Below are 22850 nucleotides of genomic sequence, written 5' to 3' on the forward strand. Positions count from 1 at the left end.
GTTAAGGTGAAATTTTCCTTTCAGTTTTTCCCTTCAGGGGTCTCCTATTAGATTGAACACTTTAGAAAAAGGAAAATCTAATGAACACTCAGCCGTTTATTATGTGAAAGATATGTTGTCATAAAGGGGACTCACATGATGTATGTCACTGTCAACAAGCACTGTGAAATAAGCTTAAGCAGTGATGTCACATGGGAAGTGCACCTTTTATCATGTTAGTGTGACTGGTCAAGACGGGCTTAGTCTTACATATTAAAATCTTACCAAAGACAAAGAACAAGGACACGCAGATATTTTGACGTATTGTGAAAGGATGGGTGATGTGACTGGAAGTTTAGAAATAAGGTATTTCACAGTGACAAATCAACCTATTTCCTATTTTACTTAACATTTTTACAACTCTTACAGAATTTTTAGAATACCTTCTTATACAGGCCTCAAGCAATTATTGCTTAATGCTCATGTTTTAACCTCCAGGTGGATACAAGGGTTTTCTAACAAGCACCTGAAGTTTGTCGACAATAAGACAGTATGTTACACATGTGGGAGTCACATTTGTTTTCTGAACTTGGAGACAAAGACACAAAGTGTGTTTCAAAGCCCTGGCCGAGGTGTCAGTGTATTGACAGCAAATGGTCATACCAGGATATTTGCTTTCTCTGAGCAAAAGCTAACACCATCCATATTTGTATACATTTTTCCTCAGCTTCAGCTAAAAAGTGAACTCAAAGGTAGGATATTTTTTATAAAGTTCAGATAACTTTTTAATTGTTGAATCCTGCTAAATATTATTGTCGGTTGGTATCAATACTATATGTTCTAAATGTAGTGTTTTAATGTATCTTTCTGCATTGAAATGTGTTTTTAGGAGGGGCGCAATTGGACTACACATATTTAACTTTAAGTCATGGTGGTCCTTATTTGGGCAGTTGTTCATCTTTTCCAGACTACAAAATAACTATATGGTGAGCCATGGAAAGATGCATTCTATGTAATATTTTCTTTTTTCAAGTTAAGTAACAGTATAACTGTAATGCAGTTTGTAATATGCAGGAATTGGGAAAATGCTGTGCCACTTTGTGCACAACATGGACAGGATGTAATTTCTCTGACGTTTGACCCCACAAATTGGTGTCAGCTCTGTGCGTTGGGCAAATCATCGCTCACAGTCTGGAATATTGAGAAGAGTGCCAGCTTTCACGTCTTAAAGCCAAGGTACTGACCTTGCATGAAAGAATGACCACCGACAACACCCTCCTGTTCGTTCAGTGGTTTTTTTTTTCTTTGAACAGCTGCCAACTTACTAAAATGCAATATACTTAATAACCAGAATGTTTATTTTTTTAATTTAGATGGTCCACAAGGCTTTGAATGAAACATATTGGGGGTGGGGGTGGGGGGGTAGACAGTTTTCAAACATTTTCATAATAAATTACAGAAAATATTGCATATCTATATGATTCAAACGGTATTCTGTAGTTTCATGTAATGTATTATTACAGTGTTATAGAGCTGCCAGCAAAGGATGGTTCTCTCATTGAGAGAGTGCAGCCCACCTCTCATACTATCAACAAGAGTCCACAAAGAAACTATTTTGGTCCAGACATGCCTCCATCAGCCATTGTTGGACCCAGGGCAGACAAGGCGGAAAACATTCTGGTATTATATTTTATTCAGTTACAAAATAATTACCTATATGAGTGGCTTCCTTTTTGTGATATTGCGCTTAAAAAGTCAATATCAACTGTTTTATCAACTCCCTGTTTTGTTTTGTTTTTAAAAAAAGACAAAATCCAGAGTAAGTCCTACCGCAATCTGCTGGTCAACAACATCAGACCTTTATGTGGGCTGTGAGGAAGGCTTTCTGCTGCTTGCTGACCCAGAGAGCCTCTCTGTCTCCATTCTCTTCAGCCCCATAAGTAAACAGTTAAACACTTGGATGTTGTAGTTTTATGAACGTTCTGAATGTGATGTGACCCTATTTACCATATTTCTTATCCATGTCGGATTTCTAATCCAGATCCAGATGCCATCCCTGAACTTAGGCAAAGCAACTTTCAAACTTTAACCTTGAACAGAAATGGCTTAATCGTTGTGGGGAAGGTATGAGCACATATTCTTATTGATTCCTACTTGTTCCCATCAATGATCTTAGTAGTATTAGTATTTGTCATACCATATTCAACGCTTTTAAAATGGGCCAGTTGCTGCTTCTGGACTAAAAGTTTCTTTCAAAGTTCAGGCTTAAAAATGCTTCTCCTGCTCTTTTACAGGACAGTATGGTGCACAACCTATATATCAAAGAGGCTGAAATTGAAATCAGACAGACATGGCAGTTAGATGGACCTGTCACAACAGTTATGTCCTCCCCAGATAAGGAGACATTACTTTTTTCTTCTGATACGGTGAGAATCTCAAAGCCCTGCTCTGTGTGAATAAGATCACTTTTTATATCAAAACGATGCAGTGGTTCAGGTCATTTCACAAGGTTCTGGGTTTTGAATTGGCTGGCTGGCAGGGACCTTTTTGTGTCATTTTCTTTCCATGTTACATGCAGATGGTTATTTGGAAAAAAAATGGGAAAATTGCCCTGAATGAGTGAGTGAATGTTGCCCGTCTTTGTATACGGCCCTGCGATTGACTGGTGACCAGTCCATCGTGTCATTTAGGATTTGCTCAAGTTCCTTTTACACAATAATGAATGCATGTATTTGTATAGAATGGAATGGAATGTCAGTTGCTCATTATTTTTTATTATTTAATGAATCAAAAATGCATTGAAAGTCTTCTTTTTCTACAGGGGCAGATTTTTATGTCACATGCAACCAGCTCAGACAATGTTGTGAAGATCCTGGATGCCCTCAGTGGCAACTTTGTGGCTGCAGCTATGTTGCAGTCAGACCAGAATATTTGTGTGGTAATGTTGTTGTGTTTAACAAACACATTTTATCTGTTGTCCCGTCAATGCAACCACGTTGCCTTTGTTATTATTTCTGCCTGCAGTCAGTTAGGGAATCTGGAGAACTACAGCTGTGGTCCAGAGATGGAATTTGCCTCAGTTCCATGTCTCTTCAAGTTGAGGTTAATTCATGTCACATTGATACTCATATTGTGTTACTTGTAAGAACTGGATTATAACCTTGAAAAGGACTTGTGTTGTATTGCTTATCCAAATGGATCTGGTCAGAAGAATACAAGGTGTTTTATTTGTTACATTCAGGTGTCTAGTCTGGCCTGCTGCCCTATTGCCCTATATGCAGCTTTGGGAACAGCTTCAGGAACTGTCTTGTTTATTGACATGAACAAGCCTCAGCAGCCCCGACTGGTGCACAAGGTTAATCTTTATCGCAGGCCTGTGGACCACCTTGTGTAAGAACCGTCCCTCAATTTGATCATTTAGACTAGGGGCTGCAAAATCAGGGGTCATGAGACTGATCTGGAGTTAATGAGATAATTTATGGACATGTACTTCCAGGGTTATTAGGGATGACACTTCACAGATACCTATATTTGTAAACTCCCTCCTAATTTCTGGACTGATATGTAAAGTCCAACTTGCTCTTTTGTGTTTTTTCCATTACTTTTCTGAATCTCAGTAAGAGTAGCTCTCTTGTGTTAGTGGTTCCCAACATCAACTTGTCTATGCAAAGTCATTCAAAGCAAGCAAAGGTGTTGACTTTGTGTTTCTGCTTTCAAAGTTTTGATCAGGGGGGACTTTTCCTTTTCACTGGTGCCTTAGATCGACATGTCTATGTGCTGAATGCAAAGCCATCAAGGAGATTCTCAGTCATTGGATACATGGGTATGTCCAGGTTTTACATATACATTTTTCATGACTTTTTTTTTTTAAACAATATGTTTAAATAGTATGCAGTGAATTACAATGTTAATGTTGCTGAAAAACTTTTATGTTTATGTTTTCAGATGTTCTAGGGACAGTTTTGTCTTTGTCCACTTACAACTTCAGGGAGAGTGAGCAGGTAAAAGTACTTGCACTTTGCAGTGGACAGGAGGGCAAAACACATGATGGAAACCTTCTCACACTCTTTAATCTCTCTGCAATGGACCTTGCAGGTGATGTGCTGATGGAGTACACCTATTAGCTGAACTATTAAAGCATAACCTCATGCCGGTACTATCTAGTTTCTGTCTATTCTTTTATTATCTAAATACTCAGGGGTTCATGCATTTAATAAGTTTTGGAAAATGAATAGAAATTTGCACTGGTTGAACATAATATGACAGTAGCTGCTTCTCAGCAGAGGCCGTGAGCCCCACAAATCACTTTAAACCAAACCAAATGCACCTCTAAATATTCCTGTGAATTAATGCTGTTATTACCATACGGGCAGATGGACGGCAGATCTGCACATATTAAGATGTGAATTGTTTTTTGGATCAAGCTGTTCCTCCACTTAATGAATGTAACTACAACTATGTGCTTTAGTAAGTCAGTTTACAAAGTGGTGTCTGGAGGTAGAAGGCGTTACCTTGTGTGGGGGAAATCTCTAGCCTAGTTATTAGTGTCTGCTGGCTGAGCCTCAGCCCAAAGTACTCAGTATCTGTTGGCACTTCCCAGCCTCAGGGCTGTGTATGTAGTGTTCATTTATAAATGTTCGCATAGATGTTTCTTTTGAATACAGCACCAGAAGGACATTCTGCTTTGTCCACTTCTGTTTCAACTTAGAGATTATCCTTATATTTAGTATAGATATAAATGGGTGGAGAGATGTTCTCAATTGGCAGCAAAAAGAGTTAAAATGCTTATAAATGGTTCTCTCACTGAAATGACTACATCTCCATTTTAAGGCTGTTCAGGGATGTGTTCTATTAAAAATGATGACCAATTACATTGTATCTAAATGTTTAGACATATCAACATCAACACTGGGAAAGAGAAAAATGGCCGTGCAGTTCACAGGTTTGAAACCAACAATGAAGCCGGCAAAACACTTTAAAAAACAATCATGTAAATATTATTTCAAATAGATAATACTCAACAACAAGTGGATGACAATATGTCAAGAGTATTACTACAGAAAAAAGTTATAAAATGAAAGCATCTAAATCATTCACATTTAAGGTGTGTGTTTCTGTGCTTAACTTTTGAATCCTCAGACATTGAAATGGATAATAGATAGAGATCTAAAAAGAAATAAATCAATCAAACGTATACTTTTAACAAATGATCCTGTCATTGCTCTCATGACTCAACATACTCTTAATAGATTTATGTTTAACAGGGCCTCTTTAGTGCATGTCATGTATCTTTTTACATTCTGCTTAAGTTTGTGCTGAGATGTGCCCTCCCTGTTTTACAGTTCCTGGCTGCATTAACCGCCACGGCTGTTTGTCTGCTGACATTTTGAAAGTATCCAGATACGAACTGCCTCATCCAGTTAGAGTCTGTGTTCTGGGAATGGATGGTGTTTTTGCCTACTGCCATAGGAGGAAGACGCTTCAGCAGTTTCAGCTTCCGCGGGTTTGTTATTGCTTCACATAACCACATTTCCATGCAAAGCAATTTTCCCATGTTGGTAGTTACAAACAGATTTTCCATTTTGAAATGTTCCACATTTTATCACAAATCATGGTCTCAGGAATACTGTCTTAATATTTGTTGTAACACCTTTATCCCACCCCTTGATTATTGTTGACAGGACATAGACAGTCAGTCCAGTAATGAAATGGTCCAGCTAAAAACAGTACAGGAGGTGAAAGGTCATCCTCTGGGTCCCGCCTTCCTGGCTCTTTCTCCTCATAACTTATTGTTGGCCTCTGGGGGCAGAGATGGCCTACTATGCATCCATGACACTGCAATCATGGTTAGACCTTTTTTTCTTTTACATTTTTTCAAAAATATCTTTATTTTTTGAGTATAAAAGTCTTGTTAAGTGAGTTTGCTTTGTGTGTTATGATCCCACAGAAACAGCATGCTGAACAGCAGTGTCATTCATACCGTCATGATGGAGTTCGGAGTGTGTCATTTTCTGCTGACAGCAAGACACTCCTAACTACCGGCTCTAAAGATTGCTCTCTCGTGTGCACCGATGTCAGGTAAAAGCAGTGAGCATTCTATCCTGTTGATACTATACAGATGTGAACAGCAGAGGGAACTGTTACTCTCTGAAGTGATCCCACAAATGTGTGGTTGAGTTTTGTGTTCCACGTGCTTTTTTTGGGACCACAGCTCATACATTTCTATCATGACCACCTTTGTCACCCAACGTGAAACATTTTTGTGTGTAGAGCTTTTCTGTGTGTTCTTATCCCATACAGAATTCAAGGTTTGGATGCCAATAAAACAAACATGGCCACTCTGTATAGGCGGAGTATAGATAGTTTGTCGAAGAACATTTTCCAAACAGAGAACCCTGCCCTCACTGGATTGTCTGAGTTGAGTCAGGACTCTCTGGTAAGCAATGAAAAACCAAATGAAACCGAGGTAAACAATATAGTGTTTTATTTTTCAACAAAATTAGCTCTTTGAAACCAGTGTGATTTCAACTGCAAAGCTAATGTTGCTGTTGGTGTGTGATATACGCCAAAGTAAAGCCAGCACCTCAAGAAACAAAATTACACAATATTTAATATGTGATACTCATTTGCTGTTGTTTATTATGCTTTATTTTCATATGATACCACTCGAAGACGAAAAGTGGAAAAGTGAATGTGGATGTGACGGAGCAGAATGATGGCTATAACCGCTTACTGGCAGCTTTGTCTTCTGACAGCACTTGGCAGGAAAAGAGGGAAGAGGAAGTCAGTGACTAATATACTTTTTTGGTTATGTACAATACAGACAATGTTTATCATTTACCATGCCAAAACTTAAAGGGTTCTTTGCACCAGTGAACAACATAAAAAAATAGCTGGGCTTTTTTTGCTGTTGGTATGCAGTTTGGAGAATATTTTTATTTAGTTTTATTTGTTATAGTTAAGTTATAGTTAAGTATAGTTAAGAAAATTATTCAAATAGCAAAAGAACAAGTGCAATGTTAAATAAAGTAAGATACATTTTAAAAATGCTCAACCTCACAAAACATATTCATAATTAAGAGTGGATGTACAGTATAAGATGAGGTAGTCTTTTAAAAGAGGTTCCAATTCCTCAATGGTACTGACAGAAGCCTTTTTTGAACTTTTGTTATTAATTAAATCTAAAGTGTTATGTCTTGAATTGAAACTTCACTTGTCTTACATCTATGTACTGTACTTCACCAGGTTCTGAAAGAAGACAATCAGCAGTATTTTGAGATGAAGGAAAACCTAAAGAAACAATTGCAAGAAATGCGTGACACTGTAAGTGAAATCATGTCAAAATGTATTAAAACCTAATGGCTTTCTTGCACTGTAGTGATTTTTAGAAAGGTTTGGGCATAATAAGTGAAAAAAGGGTAAAAAAAATATAAAGTAAAAAAAAAGTTAAAAAAACTACTTTTAGTGTTAGTGAATGCTCCACGATTTCTTTTAAATACAAGGGAAAATGGTTGACCTTTTTAATTTGAATTTTTCCACAATCGGTTTGAACTCACTGTTTTTTGTATTCTATTTTCAAGTACATCACTCTTATCTAGAATATAGGGGAAACCTTAAAATTGTTTGTGTAATTCTGTTAATTTCTGTTATCAAAATCAATACATTCAGATCCAGGATATGATCCATATAAATGAAAACATCCCAGAAATTGAACAACTAGAACTACAGGAGTTTAATTTGGATATTGAGGAGCAGAAGAGACTTGATGCCACAGTGCTGGAGGAAGTTGCAAAGGTAGTGTCCTAAAAAGACAGAATGCAGTTAATCTCTTTTTTTTTTGCTCTGAGTCTGAAGCAGAAGTGATCCTTCTATCTAGGTGAGAAATGAAGTTGAGCTGGAGATTGCAGAGAGATGTTTTCTCTATGATGTGATAAAGCGAGAATGCTGGGATTCCATGGAGGTCAAAGGCAAAGCTGTTGAGGTAAGACGGCTGAGGGACAAGCAGTGGAATATAAAACTATCCTAAGTGTTGTTGTTTTGATTTTAAAACTATCAATTTCCACAAAAATGTATAGTGTCAATTTCTGACTGTCTTTCACAGGCCTTTCACGCTGATCACGTAGTGAGCAATTTCCCTTTCAAAGAACGAACTGAAAATGAATTAGAAGACCTCCAGCGGGTCGAGAGCGCGAGGATATTGGAAATGGCAGATGATGCTGAGGGTGAAACTGCTCCGCGGGCCTTACCTTCTGATCACGAGGTGAGTGAGATCCCTCTCAAAAACCAAAGTCAAAAAGAATCGGAAGCCCTTTCATCGGCTCCACCGATATAACCACCTCTCAGATTATATCGAATCTGAGAGGAAAAGGATACTTGAGTGCAGTAGAATGAATGTGGTTATGTTTACTGTTTTTAAGGTGAATTTTTTATCACAAATTCACTGTTACAACAGATAAAACATCTATATATTTCCATGTAATATAAACATTTTTTAATTCCTATCGTGTTTTGTTCCTGGAGATATGTCTTTATTGCCAGACCATTTTGGCACATGCACACTGCTGGAAAGTAAATATGAAGCTGCATCTTAAAGGGGAAAATCAAGGCACTTTGAAACTTTGAAAGTTCAACGCCGTAATTAGAGTCTTGGATCATATTTCAAAACACACATATTGAAATGCAGACATGTGAATTTTTTTTTTTGCTTCACTTTCAATGGGCTAAATATCGTAATCTAATGGCCACAAATTTATCTCTAAGCCTTTATATAAGGATACTGTGTTGTGGTATTTCTAACTATTTTCCAACTGCAGAAGAGCGGCCAAAAGGAGAGTGCCAAAACAATGAAAGTAGTAGATGAAGATCAAGAGGAAGAAAGTTTAATAGATAGTTACTCTGCTCAGTTGGGATGTTCAAATCCTTACCTCTACAATCAATTCAGTCTAAATACCACAGAACAGAAGATGAACCAGATAATTCTTCTAAAGGTAGGAGCTGGCTCCAACATGTGTATTTTCAGTGACACCTATTGCTCCGACAATTGTGTCTTTATAAAGTAACAGTAAAAAATGAACATGGATCACCATGAAAAATATTTCCCTTTATCCCACCTTAATTCGATTCCAAACTCAGGACGTGATCTATCGAGTCAAGACAGCCTTCAACAAAGAATTTGATATGGTGCACAGGCAAAAGGTGCAGGAGATTAACCGTGTAAGAGACAGGAACAGGCAAATTGAGGAGATCTTGGTGGAGCTAGAAATGAACATGGACCTTTGGGAGCCTAAACTGACTCAAAGCGAGTGGCCGGAAAGGCTGTTCGAAGTGGATGAGTCAGAGGTGATTGACCGTCTCATGATACATCAGGAAAAAAATAAATAAATAGCGTGTTTTAGATAGGGAACTACTCCTTTGCTTCTTTTTCAACCATTTATAAAATAATGCCATCATTTTTGGATGTTTTTTCAAAAAAGTTCTCAATGTTGCGCTTAACTTCCCTTTTTGCCGCTCTAGATAAAAGCAGAAAAATACCTCACCCCAGAACAGAAAAAGGAGGAGGAAAGGAAAAGGCTAGAAGAGCAAAAACGTTTGGCTGCTGAGGTACTTATTTTTTGGAATAAATCGTTTTCTCATTCAACTTTTTTGTTTTTATTTTCAAATTCCTTTACATACACATTTCCCTCACCAATGCTTGTTCACTGTTTAAGGCCCGTGTCTTATTGCTGTACCACATGCACTCGTAGCTATGAATAAAAATGAAAGTCAGGTAGTACTGATAATACTCCAATAATTTTATTCTTTCATTTTAGACTGATAATGTGAGATTGAGGGCCCTTGATGACATGATGGATGGAGTATTGGAAGTTAAAAAAGAAGATTTCTTGAAAGTGGTGAGTCCCACTATTACCAGTGTTTTGCTGTAGTTATCAATTCGCTTGCTAGTTTTTAATTTTTAAGTTGAGATATTAGTCCTTGATATCCTTGATAATTAGATAATTGGTTCAAGTGTATGCAATACACTCAATTCAGCTAATGCAGATAATAAAATAGTTATATTTCTACAAGAAATGCTAGTCCTCTCTTTATCTTTTTTATTTTTAATGTATTTCTTACTTTTTAATGTCCTGTCTTAATTGAATTAGTCACATGACATCATCATCGTTTCTAATTAATTCATACAACAGGAAATACCCTTGCCTGACTTTGTTGAGACCAAACCTAACACTGACTGGAGTGAGGAAGAGAAAAAAGCTTATAAGGATTATGAGCTGAAAGTTGAAGAGCTCAATGAGGAGAAGGAGAAATACAGAAAAGTATTACATTCTGTATTGTTACACCTTTACGGGTTAGAGTTAGATCTATATCCCATGCCGCTAATCTGTAAACTTTTTAATTCACAGTTAATGGAAAGTGAAATGAAAAAACTTCAGACATCAATTAAAGATTCTACTGAACAGTTTGACGAAACTCTGAAGAGACTTTTTGAGAAGAAAATAAAATGTGAAATTGCAATATATCAGGTACATCAGAAATGATATACAACCCAATATCTCACATTTGCAGCACTTCAAAAATCAGTTGAATACAACTTTTGATACTTTCCAGGAAGAGTTCAAAATTACCTATCTACTTTATTCAGTCCAAATGGAAGCAGTGATGAGAAATCGTGAAAAGGAGCTCAAGCTCAAACTTCAGAAAATGATGGCAAACAAGGTCAGTGGTTGTGGCTGCATGAAAATCAGCTTGTAGAAAAAAATGGGAAAAGGGGAAAAAAAAACTAAAGAACACTAAATAATGAATATAAGATGAGAGCAAACCTTGCCTGGACCAGATGAAAATCCTCTATGTCAAGAATTAGATGCACAAAGTACCTTTAAGCTATTTAAGAATTTCTTGAGGTGTGGAAAAAATTATGCCCATGCAAGGCAATTGTCTCCTGTAAACAAATCATGTTGTTTTCTTTATGTACGTGCTGTCTCCAAGTAAAGAGCTCCAGTTCTGTGGCAGGAATGTATGATTGCCAGGACGGTGAAATAATAATAATGATAGTAAATAGTTGTGATTTTTTTGAAGCCGCTTTTCTTGACACTAAAGGACAGATAGCAGTGGTGTGTTTTCTTGACTACCCAAGCCTGTTTTGTAAGGGCTATTCATTAGGGCAAACTAATTTATTTGGTTTGACTACCAGTTTGTTTGTTACAATTTCCAGTGTATGATTTTTCCATCTTATTGACATACAACTGCATTATAGGAGGAAACTGGGGAAGCAGTGAGGAAACAGGAACAAGAAGTACAATTGTTTCAAGAGATCTATGAAAGCACTGCAGCTGAGGACAAAGTAGGGCGAATGACAGAATACTAAAAATCTTTCACTGAATTAAGGTACGTTAACATGTATTTGTGTGTACTTTCCACAGGTTCTTGATAAAGAATTCAGGAAGGATTTCTCTGACGTACCAAAACTTATTGTTGACCACCTGTATAAACTGTTCAAGCATCGACCCAGGTTTGTCATATTTTCATCTCAACATACTGTGTCCTGCTTCGTAGTTGTGGATAAAAAAAATAAGTTTCTAAAAATTCAAGATGATCATTAGTGATAGTAAAAGAATACCTGGGTATCTTATAAATGCACTGGTTAACAGATGATAAAAATAGTCAGTGACCTTGAAGACACATGTAACCTGACAAAGAAGCCTGGCACCCAGGGGTCGTTCTCCACACTTTATCCTTGTTGGGACTTCTTGGGACAACAAACTTAAATGTTCCACAACCCAAATTCAATATCCCAAATTCCGAATGGAGAGACAAAACACACTGCTGACCTTGGGTAGAGGTAAAAGTCGTAATTGTGACGCCCATGCAATTGTGCCATATTAGCAATGGTCACAAGGAAACAAGCTACAGACAAATGACTTTCATTGTGACTGTTGGTTTTCAGAGAGGCTAGAGGAGTAGGCTGTAAAACAAGCCTCGCCTTGGTCATGTTGTTTAATAGTGGTGTTGTTGCAGTTTGTTTGCTAATGGGTCAAGTTGAATATCAGACATTTTTTTGATAGAGCAACCCACAAGACAGAGTAGGGAGGTCTGGGATCCATATGGCTCAAAGGGAAAGTAAACTGTGGGAAGAAATATGCATTTGTAGCATTCTGATAATAAGAAACTTTTCTTTTGCAACAGTGGTGCTTTGCTGAGCTAGTCTAACTTGTATAGATTACTGTGAACTAAAAAGAATCAAGGCTCCCCTCTGACTGAGATGTAGCAGATGACACCTACACTCTAGAATTCATACTTCATTCCCCTTCCTTTTTGGCAGCTCAAGCGGTCCAGTGGAAGGGTGCCCTTTACCATTGTGTCTGAAAAGCAGGCCAGGCTGCAAAACCCAAACTAGATAATAGTAATAAATTTAATAACCTGCATATTTCAGGGAGGTGAAGAAAAGATGACTGTTGGATGCCAGGCCCCTTTATCCAGTTGCCTTGCCTCACCCAAATCATACCTTTAATTTTGTTATCAAAGTCTCGACCTGGTGCTGCTGACAGCTGCAGTGATATCAAAGTTTTTTATATCTCAGGTCTCAAAAGAGGAAGAGCCAGACTAGCAGCATTCCCAAACCAAGTCAGTTGCATGGTCCTGATGGCGAACTACTAAGTGCGATGGAAGCCCTGGACTCACCAGAAAATATGCCTGAAGGCTTGAACCCATCAATCTGGGAGAGGTTTTGTGTTGTTCGTAGAACAAAAGCAGCAAGTGAGCAAAAGGTAATATGAGGACGTGTGCAGAGGCTCATCGCCAGCGCTAGTTTCCTGATACGCACCCACAAAAATAAACTTGGGCATTTTGCGGCATGTACTCTATGTTGAGTTTGTATGTGTATGGTTCCACGCCTTAACACTTTCACTCACCTTTGCTATTACATAACACCCCACCACACATAAACAAACAAACAATAGGAACACTGGAATAATGCAGTAAAAAAAAAAAAAAATTCTTTCAGAACCATTTACATTTCCGAAGTTGAAATCTGATTTCAAGAGGTGGCATTTCCTTTTGGAACATTGAAGCCCCATGTTTATAACCACTAAGTTTGGAGTTCAGAGGGACATAGCTTTTTTATCACAATTTAAGACATAGATTGTTATTAAAAATACTCATGTCTTTCTAGGTACGAGTAAAAGGGCAGATTCTTGCTGAGATGCAGGAGTTCCTACAGAGGAGGAGAGATGATGATAAGGTTGCTCAAGAGGAAATCAAAAACCTCACTGATGAAATCGAAAGGTATGTGGTAAATTGGAATTTTGAGAAATTCTTATTTTATTCATATATACAGTTTATATGGATACATTTTTTACATTTACATTCCCTGTAACTTGGTCGATATTATACAACCTCAAATGACTACCGCAAATGAAAGACACTAAAACAATCAAGTACAGGAAAAGCATTGCAAGTGAATTTACATGATGTAAAAATGTTTCTCCGGTTTTCATGTCACTGAACTTTTAGCCTTGAAAAGGAAAAAGATCATTTTCTAATGGATACAATGATCCAGACCCTACTCAAACAGGACCAGGTGGAAGTGACTGCAGACCCAACTCCCGATTTCAGTGACTCAGTACTTTTGCACAGGTCTGTGGTGGAGGACCTGAACACGACAATCAGGGTCAGTGCATCTGAAACTTTTATTTCAATCTCAAATGGTCTCGAAATTAAAAAAGCATTTCCTTGATATTGATGCTTGTAAAATATTTAAGGGGTCATATAAATTACAGCTTAAATACATAAAGTATAAGTAGCACAACAAAATGTTTTTCTTTAGACAGGGAGCTTTGAGAGCATTTGTATTCCGTGATAAATACAGTTTGTTATTATTATTTTTTCATTATTCATTCATTTTGGATTAACAGACACATGGAGATCATAAAATAGCCACCATGGTTGAGACTAAAGATTTGCGCAAAGGCATCATCAAGCAGGAGTGGGAAAACAAGATGAAGATGATGGAGATAGAGGATCTGAAAAAACAAGCAAGGGACATCCAGATGTTACGACTCACAGAGGACCAAAAGGAGGTGAGGAAAACATGCCTTTATAGCCTTTAAACCAAATCAAATACTGGCTCAGCTTTAAAGAGGGAATAAAATTCTAGAAAGAGACACCTTTAGAGCAGTAATAGTGGCCTCTGAACAGATTTTCCCTGTAAATAATTTCGACACTCTAATAATTGGCCATATTTTTCTTAAGATCTTACAAAATTGCAGTTAAATATTTACTCTGCATCTTCATAACTGAACCCTTCTGACTTGAAATATGCTATCAATGCAGGAATTTTGGTTCATGGCAGGATCAGATACTTGAACAGAATTATGTAACTGTGCTGGAGCGTGAATATATGGATTTTGTGCTCAAAATTAAACTCAACTGTTTTGTTCCTTTTTTTCCCACAATAATTTCTCATCCTGTAGCAAGTTGTTGGAAGCTACTTTTTCCTCTCTCGTTCTTCACCACTTTTTTTTACACATCAGTGGTCTTAAAGCAAGCTTTCTCAGTCTTGAAAAACCGAAAACCTGCCTAACGTCACCTGCCAGCAGCTGTAAATCTGAGCATGAGGGGAGATTGAAATTGATATATCGAGATGATGTTTACATTTTCACTCATTTAATCTTATATGGATTTAGCACAAGAATTCTAGGAAAAAAAAAAAAAAACAGGGAGTTTTGGTTGAGTGTAAAGGGTACATAACTCACTGAGTAATCTGTCATCCTATTTTCAACAAAGTGATGTGCATGGCTCATAGCACGCATCTCAGGACCTGAATGCCAGCTTTAGTTGGCACATGATTCAGGTGATTCAGCTCCGGTATGGCATTCAGCTTCCTGTCATTGTTTTGGCCTCTGAAACCTTGAGAAGCAATGTTTAATATAAACAAGCCCATCCTGCGCATGTTTTGATGAGGTGTTCATCCCAACTCCATGGCATGATCTTTCATCAAGAAAGCATAATCAGGCCCTCCTTTGAAAAAACTGTTCAGTTGTAATATTTCCCTTTTCTAACAGTATCTCACCAGAACGGATCGCGACTGTCGTGTGACCAAACAAGTTTCTACCTTGAGGGAAAATATAGCATTCCATGAAAAGGTAACAATGGTAACATAAACTCATTGATGACTGCTTTATCACAAGTCAACATACTTAATAATTTATTTACAGATCCACCAGAAAGATGTACAACAGCGCAAACAAAACATCAAACACTTGCACATGCAGGCATTGATGAAAACAGAAAAGAGTGCAGAGCTAGAGCAGCAGATAAAGAAGGTGGAGGTTACTGTGGCAGAGATGAGAGAAAAATATGAAGCAGCAGGTAAAACAAATAAAAAGAGCATATGCAAATACATTTTTAAATATTCTCAGACTGATAGTGTGATGCATCTATCGTTTAGCTTTAGCAGACAATATCGCTGGTAAAACAGAGGTACGCTACCAGGAGGTTCTTGAGAGAAGGAGGCTAAGGGACACTGTCAGAGCACAGATGGAGGAGCTATCTTTCCTCAGTGCAGAAGTTCAGCGTTTAAGGATGAAGAATTTTCCTTCACTTGACCAACTGCCACACAAATAACCCGCCCCTTCAACTGTTTTTATTTACACTCATCCAACTGAAGAATATTCAACAAGTAAGTTAAGCAATAAATTAAACTGGAATTGTAACACAGTAATTAAACACTGTCTCCTCTGTAATTTTTACTGTTGACTTTCAAATGTTTGCTCTTTTGGTCCTTTGCTTATGAACTGAAGTCCTCTTCAGTGCGGTCAAAGTTAAGAATGGTGTCATCCAGACCAAAGAGGTCGATAAGCTCTGACAGGCTGACTTTTCGTCCATCTATGGGGACACTTGACTGTAGCTCATACAGTGCAGCCTGGGCACAACTCCTCCATTTGTCGATCAACGTTTGCAGTTCTGATAGATCATTCTAGAGAGAAAGAAAAAGGAATGTCATAAAATTATTCAAACAACCCATATGTCATGATGGTTGAATTTAAAACAGCTAAGTCAACATGAAGGCAGGGAATACCTTGCTTCTATACATCTGAACCATCTTGAGTCGGCGTAGAGTCTCTGTCTTGTCTTTCACCTCCCTACTGAGTTTGTCTCGGTGCTGCGTGAAGTCCTTAGAAGGAGTGTTTGTTGCTTCGGGAATCGTTCCAGAAAACCCAGCACTCCCCGGCCTCACTTTACTTATGTTTTCATCCAAAAATTGAGTGAAGAGTGGAGGCCTATTAACTCTCCCTTGGGAACGCTCAACAGCATGCTTGTCATCTTCCTCATCAACACAAAGTCGTTTAGCAACTGACAAGGGTGAAGTAAAGGAACGCCTCGATCTTTTCAGCCTCTCCTTCAGTGAAGCACTCAGCTGTTGGCGTGGCTGCACGGATGAGATGGCAGACAACAGGCATATGTATAGTACATTTATTTACAGATATACATATATTTGAGGACAGCAATTTGGCAAGATTACTAGTTACTTGGACATAAAGATGACAATTTCTAGCAGTAAAACGGAGTCAGTACCAAGAGAATGAAATGCTCACCGTATTCCTAATGTGTTTCCTAAAATATATATGACCTGGGATGCTGAGAATCATTACTGACATTGATGAACTATTTCGGTACCTTACCGTTTCTTTAGCTCCACGAGGGCTTGGCGTCAAAGACTCAGACGGGGATAAATAACACGATTTGAATTTGTCTGTCTCCGGTGTGAACTCCATCTGAAACACGACCAGGTTAAAGAGGACTTCGGTATTTAACGTCAGAACTGAAACTTTAAGCAGGATTTGTGACAGCGTTAGAGAAAGTCCGATGACATTTTATAAAAATAAAAAAATAAAAACGAAAAAAAAAAAACACAAACCTCCTTCCTATTTTTTTAATTAATAGATTAAATATGGTGCAGAGGATGAAAAAAATAAAATGATTAGGTATTAAGAGGCGAGTGAAGACATTTTCTTTTTGTATTTCCGTATTTTCGGCTCATGAAAACTCCTAAAGCCCGTGATTGGGCAGAAATCCATATACGTCATGCCGAATGGAATAATGGGAAATGAAGTTGTGCAACCTGGAGCAACACATTGCCCAAAACCCCCAAACCAAATGACTTTCTTTTCAGCTATTTTTTCTCCTCCTCTCCGCGATTTCAATCTAAATAACCTCAACGTCTCCTAGCCAGCCATTCTCCTACACTTCTTCATTTTTTGAGAGGTTATTCACACGGAAGGCTGGCTTTTCATTACACAAGCAAAGATAAGATAATCCTCTTGGTCACACAGCTGGGAAATTTCAAGTGCATTGGATGCAATGCCAATGTGTGGCACCAAAAATAGAGCTGATGTAAAAGTCAGCTGTATGTTACTGTACGTAAAACATTTCTAAAAGTTATGAACAATAGGCTGTCAGGAGGAGTAAGATAATGGACAATACTGAATTACAGTAAACATAATTGAATTTCTCAGTGTAAATATGACACATACTGAGTGAATCTGTGTGTTTGATAACTGTAGATGAGATTGTTATCTATTAATGAAAGTTTTTACAAAAAAAAAATACCGTTGCAACCCATAGAATCTCACTAATAAAGAAACATACATAGGATTCAGAGACAATTAATGCAATAAAGTTGCTTCAACTGGACAAATGTTTATACTTGTTGCCAAGGTCACCAGTGATTCAGCTCCTCTCCCCTATTAAAAGAGTATTCTTGTCAAAATCTTTTTGTCATGGCAGAAACTGGATTTCTTCACTTAAAGACATTTCACCACTCATCTGAGTTCTTCAGAACTGAAGAAGCAGAGTAGGTGACCCCCCCCCCCAAAAAAAAAAATCACATGATTTCAGCTGATATGCTTCATTTTTATTTAGCATTTTCTGAATTCTTGAATAGAAATATAATCACCCCTCAATGTCACCAGCTGGCAGTCATATATTACACACCCAGGAAACGGGGATTCTAATACATTACATGCACAATTCTGGCATGACTGACTGGGTGTTAAGTTGGAAGTTTGAGTCAATGGACTGTGTCTCATTTTTAAACAGTTTACGCTAAATACTGTGGGTTTTGGTCATGAAAAAATAAATAGACAAGATAAGACAAAAATAAACCGAGAAATGGTATGACTTTGCATCTAGGCATCTAGGATCTAGGTGGCACATTGAGTGAAAGAGCCAAAGTGCCAAATGTTATGTAAAACACAGGTGTGTGTGTGTGTGTGTGAGTGTGTGTGTGTGTGTGTGTGTGTTCATGATACATGTGTACCCCATTTGGACACATATGGGTTATGAAAAACAGTAAAATGTTACTGCTGCTTATAATAGTGTTTTTTTCTATAGTTTTAAGGTATGTTGCTTTAATGAGATTTGTATTTTCAAATGAAAATAAATGAAAATAAATTTCCACCATCTACGGCAAATATTAAATCAATTTCAGTGAGAGCTTGAAATATTTCCCCAGTGCTGGAAGGCACACCAAATACCCTTCTGTTTTCATCTGTTCTGTGTAATCTCTCACAGGAAGGTTTACCAGCTTAACTCAGAACAAAGTGTGATGCCCATGAAAAGAGGTATGGTTTGTTTTCTGTTCACAAGATGCCAAAACCTCCAAAATTCCAAAGCTTTATGACCAGTTTGCCACATTTTCCTCTATTATTTTTGTGGATGGTAAATAAATCCTGGCCTACAGCACAAGGTGTCACTGGACCATGTGATAAAGCTGGGTAAGTGCTGAGATAGCCCACAGTTATGAAGCAAAACTATGTTACCCCAATATGATCAATGTATGCTATTTTTTCAGGCAAAGCTGAAGGTGTTGCAATAACATACCACTTACAGTATCTCATTAATGTTTACATTGCACTCCTGCTTGGCTATGAAGTAATGGATGTGTTTTGCGCTTGCGCATCATTTTGTACCCAATACAGGCAATCTGATAAATGCTGAAGTTGTTTATAGTGACTTTGACCTTTTAGCTGGAAAGCTGTTATCCTGAACAGAAACATGAGTGTGTTCTGTTCAGAGTGTCTGCTGGAAAGCTAGTTAATCTTTTCATATTTTTTTTTTCACTATCCTGGAACAGGCTGTCTTAATCCAACCCCTTTCCGTTAGGTTTGGCATTATTCAAGCTCGCAAATAGATGTGAGTGGCGCAGCTCCTCCTCTGTGCACAATCCTAGGGGCCATTTGTTTTCCATCATCTTAGGAGATTGGAGTCATGTTCACCGTGAGTCATGTAGGGTGGGTGGATATTGAGGCTGGGTGTGGTGGGAGCGAGATCCACTGGTGTCTGTGGTGGCCAGTAGAGAATTGAAGCATCTATTTAGGCTCCAAATTGCATAAAATGGATGGAGAACTTTTTGGGCTGATCATACATTTGAAAACAACTGCCACACCCTCAAATTATCATCACACCGCTTTGTGCTTTAAATGTGAACAAAATGTAATGAAAATAGTAACCAATAAAAGAAAAAATGAGAAAAAATGAGAACTATCAGCTTCATGTAAGTTCTGTAATATGCAGAACAAAAAAAAAATCAAAAGTTTCAATGCTGGGAAATAGAACAACTGAATATTATAATAACCAGTCAGACAAGTAGATTTGAGTGATTTAAAATATACACTGTATTCGGTAAATTGTTGTTTGGTTTTGCAATAACAGTGGCAGAAACCACATGGCGGTCGGTCTCTAACTACAACGTGCGCGCCAGATGTGATCCAGCTGTAGCGGATTGATTCGCTGCGCACAATAGATCAGTAGTCCGAAAAGGAAAAAAAAAAAGTGAAGCGAGAGAGAAGAAGAAAAAAAAAATCCCACCTCCTCAAACACTTCTTCCCACCTCTGCCCAAAAGTTAGTCAGGCAGAGTTGCGGGTCTCCTGCAGCAGCAGGAGGAGTTCATCTCTTCTCACTTTGCAGGAGCGCGGACGACGCGTTTAATGACACCCTCCGGCTCCGGATTTTTCATACTTTTTCAGCTTTTGTGTGTGTTTGTGTGTGTGTGCGGTCTGCTACACCTGCCTGCCAAGCTTTAGCGCCGATGGGCGCGGCCACGACCGGTGCCCACATCGTTGTTTTGACTTGCCTGGGAAACAAAAAAGAAGGGGGACAAAAGGATTAAGGAGTTCAAAGAAGATCCGGCCTCTTATTGCGCGTCCACGCTGCCAGTAGGTCCAACCTGACTGAGCGCCCTTGACTGATCTATTCGTCTGGCTGAAGGTAAAAGTTTCAATGCCTTTTCTCTTTTAACAAAAAAAAAAAAAAACAAAGAAAAAAAAAAAGAAAACAAAACATCTAGGCTGGATGTTGCAACTATCTGCATCTCCCTACCAATAACGGCACTCAAGGATTTTTGGTCATGGGATGTCAGACTCTTGCAAGTCTTTCACATATTTTTCATCTCTCGCTCTTTACATACATTGCAGAGTGGTCTTAAAACTAAGAGCAGGGGGGGGGGGAGATCACTTTCCCTCCTGTGGTATCTTTAAAATTAGTCTGTTACAGGAATCTGTGGATCTAGTTTTACACACTCTGATGCTGGGCTATTTACATCTCTCTAAATATATTGCAGGCTTGACCTGGCTGCCTGCTTTCTTTGACATCAGCCTTTTATAATTGCTGTGCAGATCAGTTACAAGCTATTATGGTGAACTTTGCACAACACATGAATGAAAATAAGCTGCGGCATCACAGGGGAAGTCTATACTTTGAGTTGAGTCATTTACCTTTTTCTTTCAGCACTGGCAGAAAGTGTAAGGGTTTTAACATGTATAATGTTATCTAACAGCAAGCAGACTATAGTTGTTTTTTTCATACAACTCTGCGAGGAAAGTGGGTCTGTTTGCTTTGCCAGGATTTGCCTTTACTATTGTTGTATTGAGAATAAAGCACATGGCTGTTAAATGTCCTTGTCTAAGGGTGTGGTGGCAGGCCAGTCACTCTGAGCAGGGCGATGATCTATCTGTCGTTTTTGATCTTTTGTTAGTTTTCTTCAAATAACAAAAGCCACTAAGACTCCTTTTTCTATTATCATTCGGGCAGTGATGATGGTTTAAAGCTGGTCGGGCATTTCCAATTGTGAAGTTTTGTTCATGTACTTTTGCCCTCTGCGGAGTTTTGCTTGTGTTCGCTGCTCCAAGGAGAAACTCTCATTCTAATAAACACAATGCTTACAGCATAAGTAGTCATGCGATTATTTCGATGAAATCTTTCGTTGTAAGTAATTTCAAATGAATCCAGTAAAACTCAGTCGCAAGCCTGTTGTTCTTTCACCCTAAATAATTCCTGTGACATTTTTGCCCTTTTCCCATCAGATCTCCCTGTTTTTTAAATTTGGGTATTTAACCACAGTTTAGAGAGATAAACAGCCCTTTAACCACACTTGGCACTATGTATGCATGCTCGTGGTCAACATTGTGTCATCGTCTCACCAGATAAGATGGGATGGATCCATTAACAAGACAGATGGACATCTCCGGAGCCTTGTCAGAGGAGCGGGGTGAGATTCCTCAATTTTGTCTTTTCCATTCAAACAGGGGTTTTGATTACCAGTATCAAACAAAAGAAAAAAAAAAGTCACTTGTGACTCATTCTGCAGTTTGCAGTTAGATTTCAACTGTTAAGATGTTACAGAGATGTCAACTTAAATGCTCAATTGTTTTGATCAGGGCAGTGGAAAGATTAGTCGGAAAAAAAAACTGTTTTCCAAAAACAATGTGCCCGGATAATCCACAAATTTCCTCTCTCAATTGAGAACAATCCATGTTTGTATCCAAAGACCGAAAAAAAAAGCAAAATCAGAAAAACCTCCAGTTTCTTTGTGGTTATTTTTTCAGATACCACTACTTTCCCTTGTTGTGTTTGTCCCTCTCTTTGGGGGGGTCTGTCACTATCAAGATAACATGCCTTCACTGGTTCTCCTTGTTATTTCTATTCCCCTCTGCCTGGTCTCACACTGAGTCGTGTTCCAATTTTGCCCCCTGCAGTCATAATTGAAAGAAACCTGTCCGAACTGCTTATGAACGAAGAGAGGGAGAAGTCAAGCACTGGACAATCACTCGATTCTGACAGAAAGACACATTCGACAAGTAAACCTGTTGTCCCGGTCCCTCTATTTGAAAATACGTGCTTAAAGCACTGTCTAAAGCAGATGTACTAAACAAGTCACGGCAAAGGGGTCATAAACATCTTAAAGTGTGTTGGGCTCTATTTAACATCGGTCGATCTTGGGAATGGCCCTTACCTTATGAATTTTAATATTAGTCATCAAAATGTTGCACATGGATCTTATCTGGGAATGTTTCTAAAGTTCTGGAAGCACAACAGAAAAAAGTATCATCACCTTTAGTTTTTAGCCTTGAGCGCAAAACACAAAAGTCCCTGAAATAGTAGATGAAAACAAAATGGTATTTGAAGTATGAGATCTTTCATGGTGATTGTAAAGATGTTATTTGAATTTATAATGTGAGCCATAAATAATAAATGACACACCTTGTATTATAATCCATATTGTAAATTATACTCGGACTTCCCCAGCCTTTTGGTCAGTTGGTTCTAAATAGAGAAGGGAGGGTACTTTTAGGGACGGCTTGCTGAAAGAAGGTGATCTACTGAAGAGACTATGCAGTGATACAGAAGTCCAGGAGAAAAAAGTTTTCAGAGTATATTTAATTGTATTTGTGGGGGTCCAAGAAATCGGACTTCATCCCTAGATCTTCCAAAACTTAGCAAGTAAAACCACTGGTCTATATCCTAAGAGTAAATATAAGGCGAAAGTCAGAAACAAGTTCATTGCCGCTGCAATCGAACAAAAATAGAATAGATTAGT

The 22850-nt window shown here is 38.2% G+C and overlaps 4 protein-coding genes across 6 annotated transcripts in view; 3 read left to right on the plus strand and 1 right to left on the minus strand.

Moving 5' to 3' along the window:
* The first annotated feature begins 313 nt into the window (after positions 1–313).
* Positions 314–5389, plus strand: LOC147236605 (cilia- and flagella-associated protein 43-like). Its single transcript, XM_086162912.1, has 15 exons — positions 314–317; positions 435–731; positions 869–965; positions 1054–1215; positions 1503–1659; positions 1787–1919; positions 2021–2103; positions 2274–2405; positions 2801–2917; positions 3004–3081; positions 3221–3369; positions 3699–3802; positions 3925–3980; positions 4075–4132; positions 5322–5389. Exons 1-14 carry the CDS (start codon positions 314–316, stop codon positions 4084–4086), a joined length of 1581 nt encoding a protein of 526 aa, XP_086019038.1. The 3' UTR covers positions 4087–4132; positions 5322–5389.
* Positions 5390–5799: 410 nt separating this feature from the next.
* On the plus strand, positions 5800–15673 carry LOC147236606 (cilia- and flagella-associated protein 43-like). The gene is made up of 23 exons (XM_086171485.1): positions 5800–5825; positions 5927–6057; positions 6280–6415; positions 6652–6762; positions 7225–7302; positions 7648–7773; positions 7856–7960; positions 8081–8239; positions 8793–8966; positions 9493–9579; positions 9789–9869; positions 10164–10292; positions 10380–10499; positions 10585–10692; positions 11231–11317; positions 11397–11485; positions 12554–12740; positions 13145–13257; positions 13486–13642; positions 13887–14051; positions 15036–15116; positions 15189–15342; positions 15422–15673. The coding sequence occupies exons 1-23, from the start codon at positions 5823–5825 to the stop codon at positions 15595–15597; spliced, it is 2757 nt and encodes a 918-aa protein (XP_086027611.1). The 5' UTR covers positions 5800–5822; the 3' UTR covers positions 15598–15673.
* On the minus strand, positions 15158–21880 carry sfr1 (SWI5-dependent homologous recombination repair protein 1). Of its 2 annotated transcripts, XM_086171496.1 has the most exons (5): positions 21454–21880; positions 20045–20108; positions 16656–16748; positions 16052–16402; positions 15158–15949 (listed from the first exon to the last, which is right to left on the minus strand). In XM_086171496.1, exons 1-5 carry the CDS (start codon positions 21474–21476, stop codon positions 15761–15763), a joined length of 720 nt encoding a protein of 239 aa, XP_086027622.1. In that variant the 5' UTR covers positions 21477–21880; the 3' UTR covers positions 15158–15760. The 2 variants fall into 2 exon arrangements, with proteins under 2 accessions (XP_086027622.1, XP_086027632.1); XM_086171506.1 differs by lacking the exon at positions 20045–20108.
* The window catches only part of col17a1b (collagen, type XVII, alpha 1b), a 28752-nt gene continuing 25163 nt past the window's right edge, over positions 19262–22850 (plus strand). For both annotated transcript variants that reach the window (XM_086171430.1, XM_086171439.1), the window contains exons 1-2: positions 19262–20242; positions 21457–21521. In XM_086171430.1, coding sequence (XP_086027556.1) covers positions 21467–21521 — 55 coding nt within the window. In that variant the 5' untranslated portion in view covers positions 19262–20242; positions 21457–21466. The remainder of the gene's footprint in view (positions 20243–21456; positions 21522–22850) is intronic.

Source organism: Fistularia commersonii, chromosome 2 (genome assembly GCF_037954325.1).
Source record: "Fistularia commersonii isolate RoL2024-O1a breed Wild chromosome 2, RoL_Fcom_v1.0, whole genome shotgun sequence".
Classification (NCBI taxonomy): domain Eukaryota; kingdom Metazoa; phylum Chordata; class Actinopteri; order Syngnathiformes; family Fistulariidae; genus Fistularia; species Fistularia commersonii.

Excerpts from the sequence above, each read along its gene's own strand:
- LOC147236605 (XM_086162912.1), top strand. Across the intron at positions 2,406-2,800 it reads TACTTTTTTCTTCTGATACG|GGGCAGATTTTTATGTCACA; the intron begins GTGAGAATCTCA and ends CTTTTTCTACAG. Across the intron at positions 3,082-3,220 it reads CCATGTCTCTTCAAGTTGAG|GTGTCTAGTCTGGCCTGCTG; the intron begins GTTAATTCATGT and ends TGTTACATTCAG.
- LOC147236606 (XM_086171485.1), top strand. Across the intron at positions 8,967-9,492 it reads ACCAGATAATTCTTCTAAAG|ATAAAAGCAGAAAAATACCT; the intron begins GTAGGAGCTGGC and ends TTGCCGCTCTAG. Across the intron at positions 13,258-13,485 it reads CTCACTGATGAAATCGAAAG|CCTTGAAAAGGAAAAAGATC; the intron begins GTATGTGGTAAA and ends CTGAACTTTTAG.
- sfr1 (XM_086171496.1), bottom strand. The coding sequence starts at position 21,476 with ATGGATCCATCCCATCTTATCTG. Across the intron at positions 20,109-21,453 it reads GATCCATCCCATCTTATCTG|GCAAGTCAAAACAACGATGT; the intron begins GTGAGACGATGA and ends TTTGTTTCCCAG. Across the intron at positions 15,950-16,051 it reads TTCAGATGTATAGAAGCAAG|AATGATCTATCAGAACTGCA; the intron begins GTATTCCCTGCC and ends CTTTCTCTCTAG.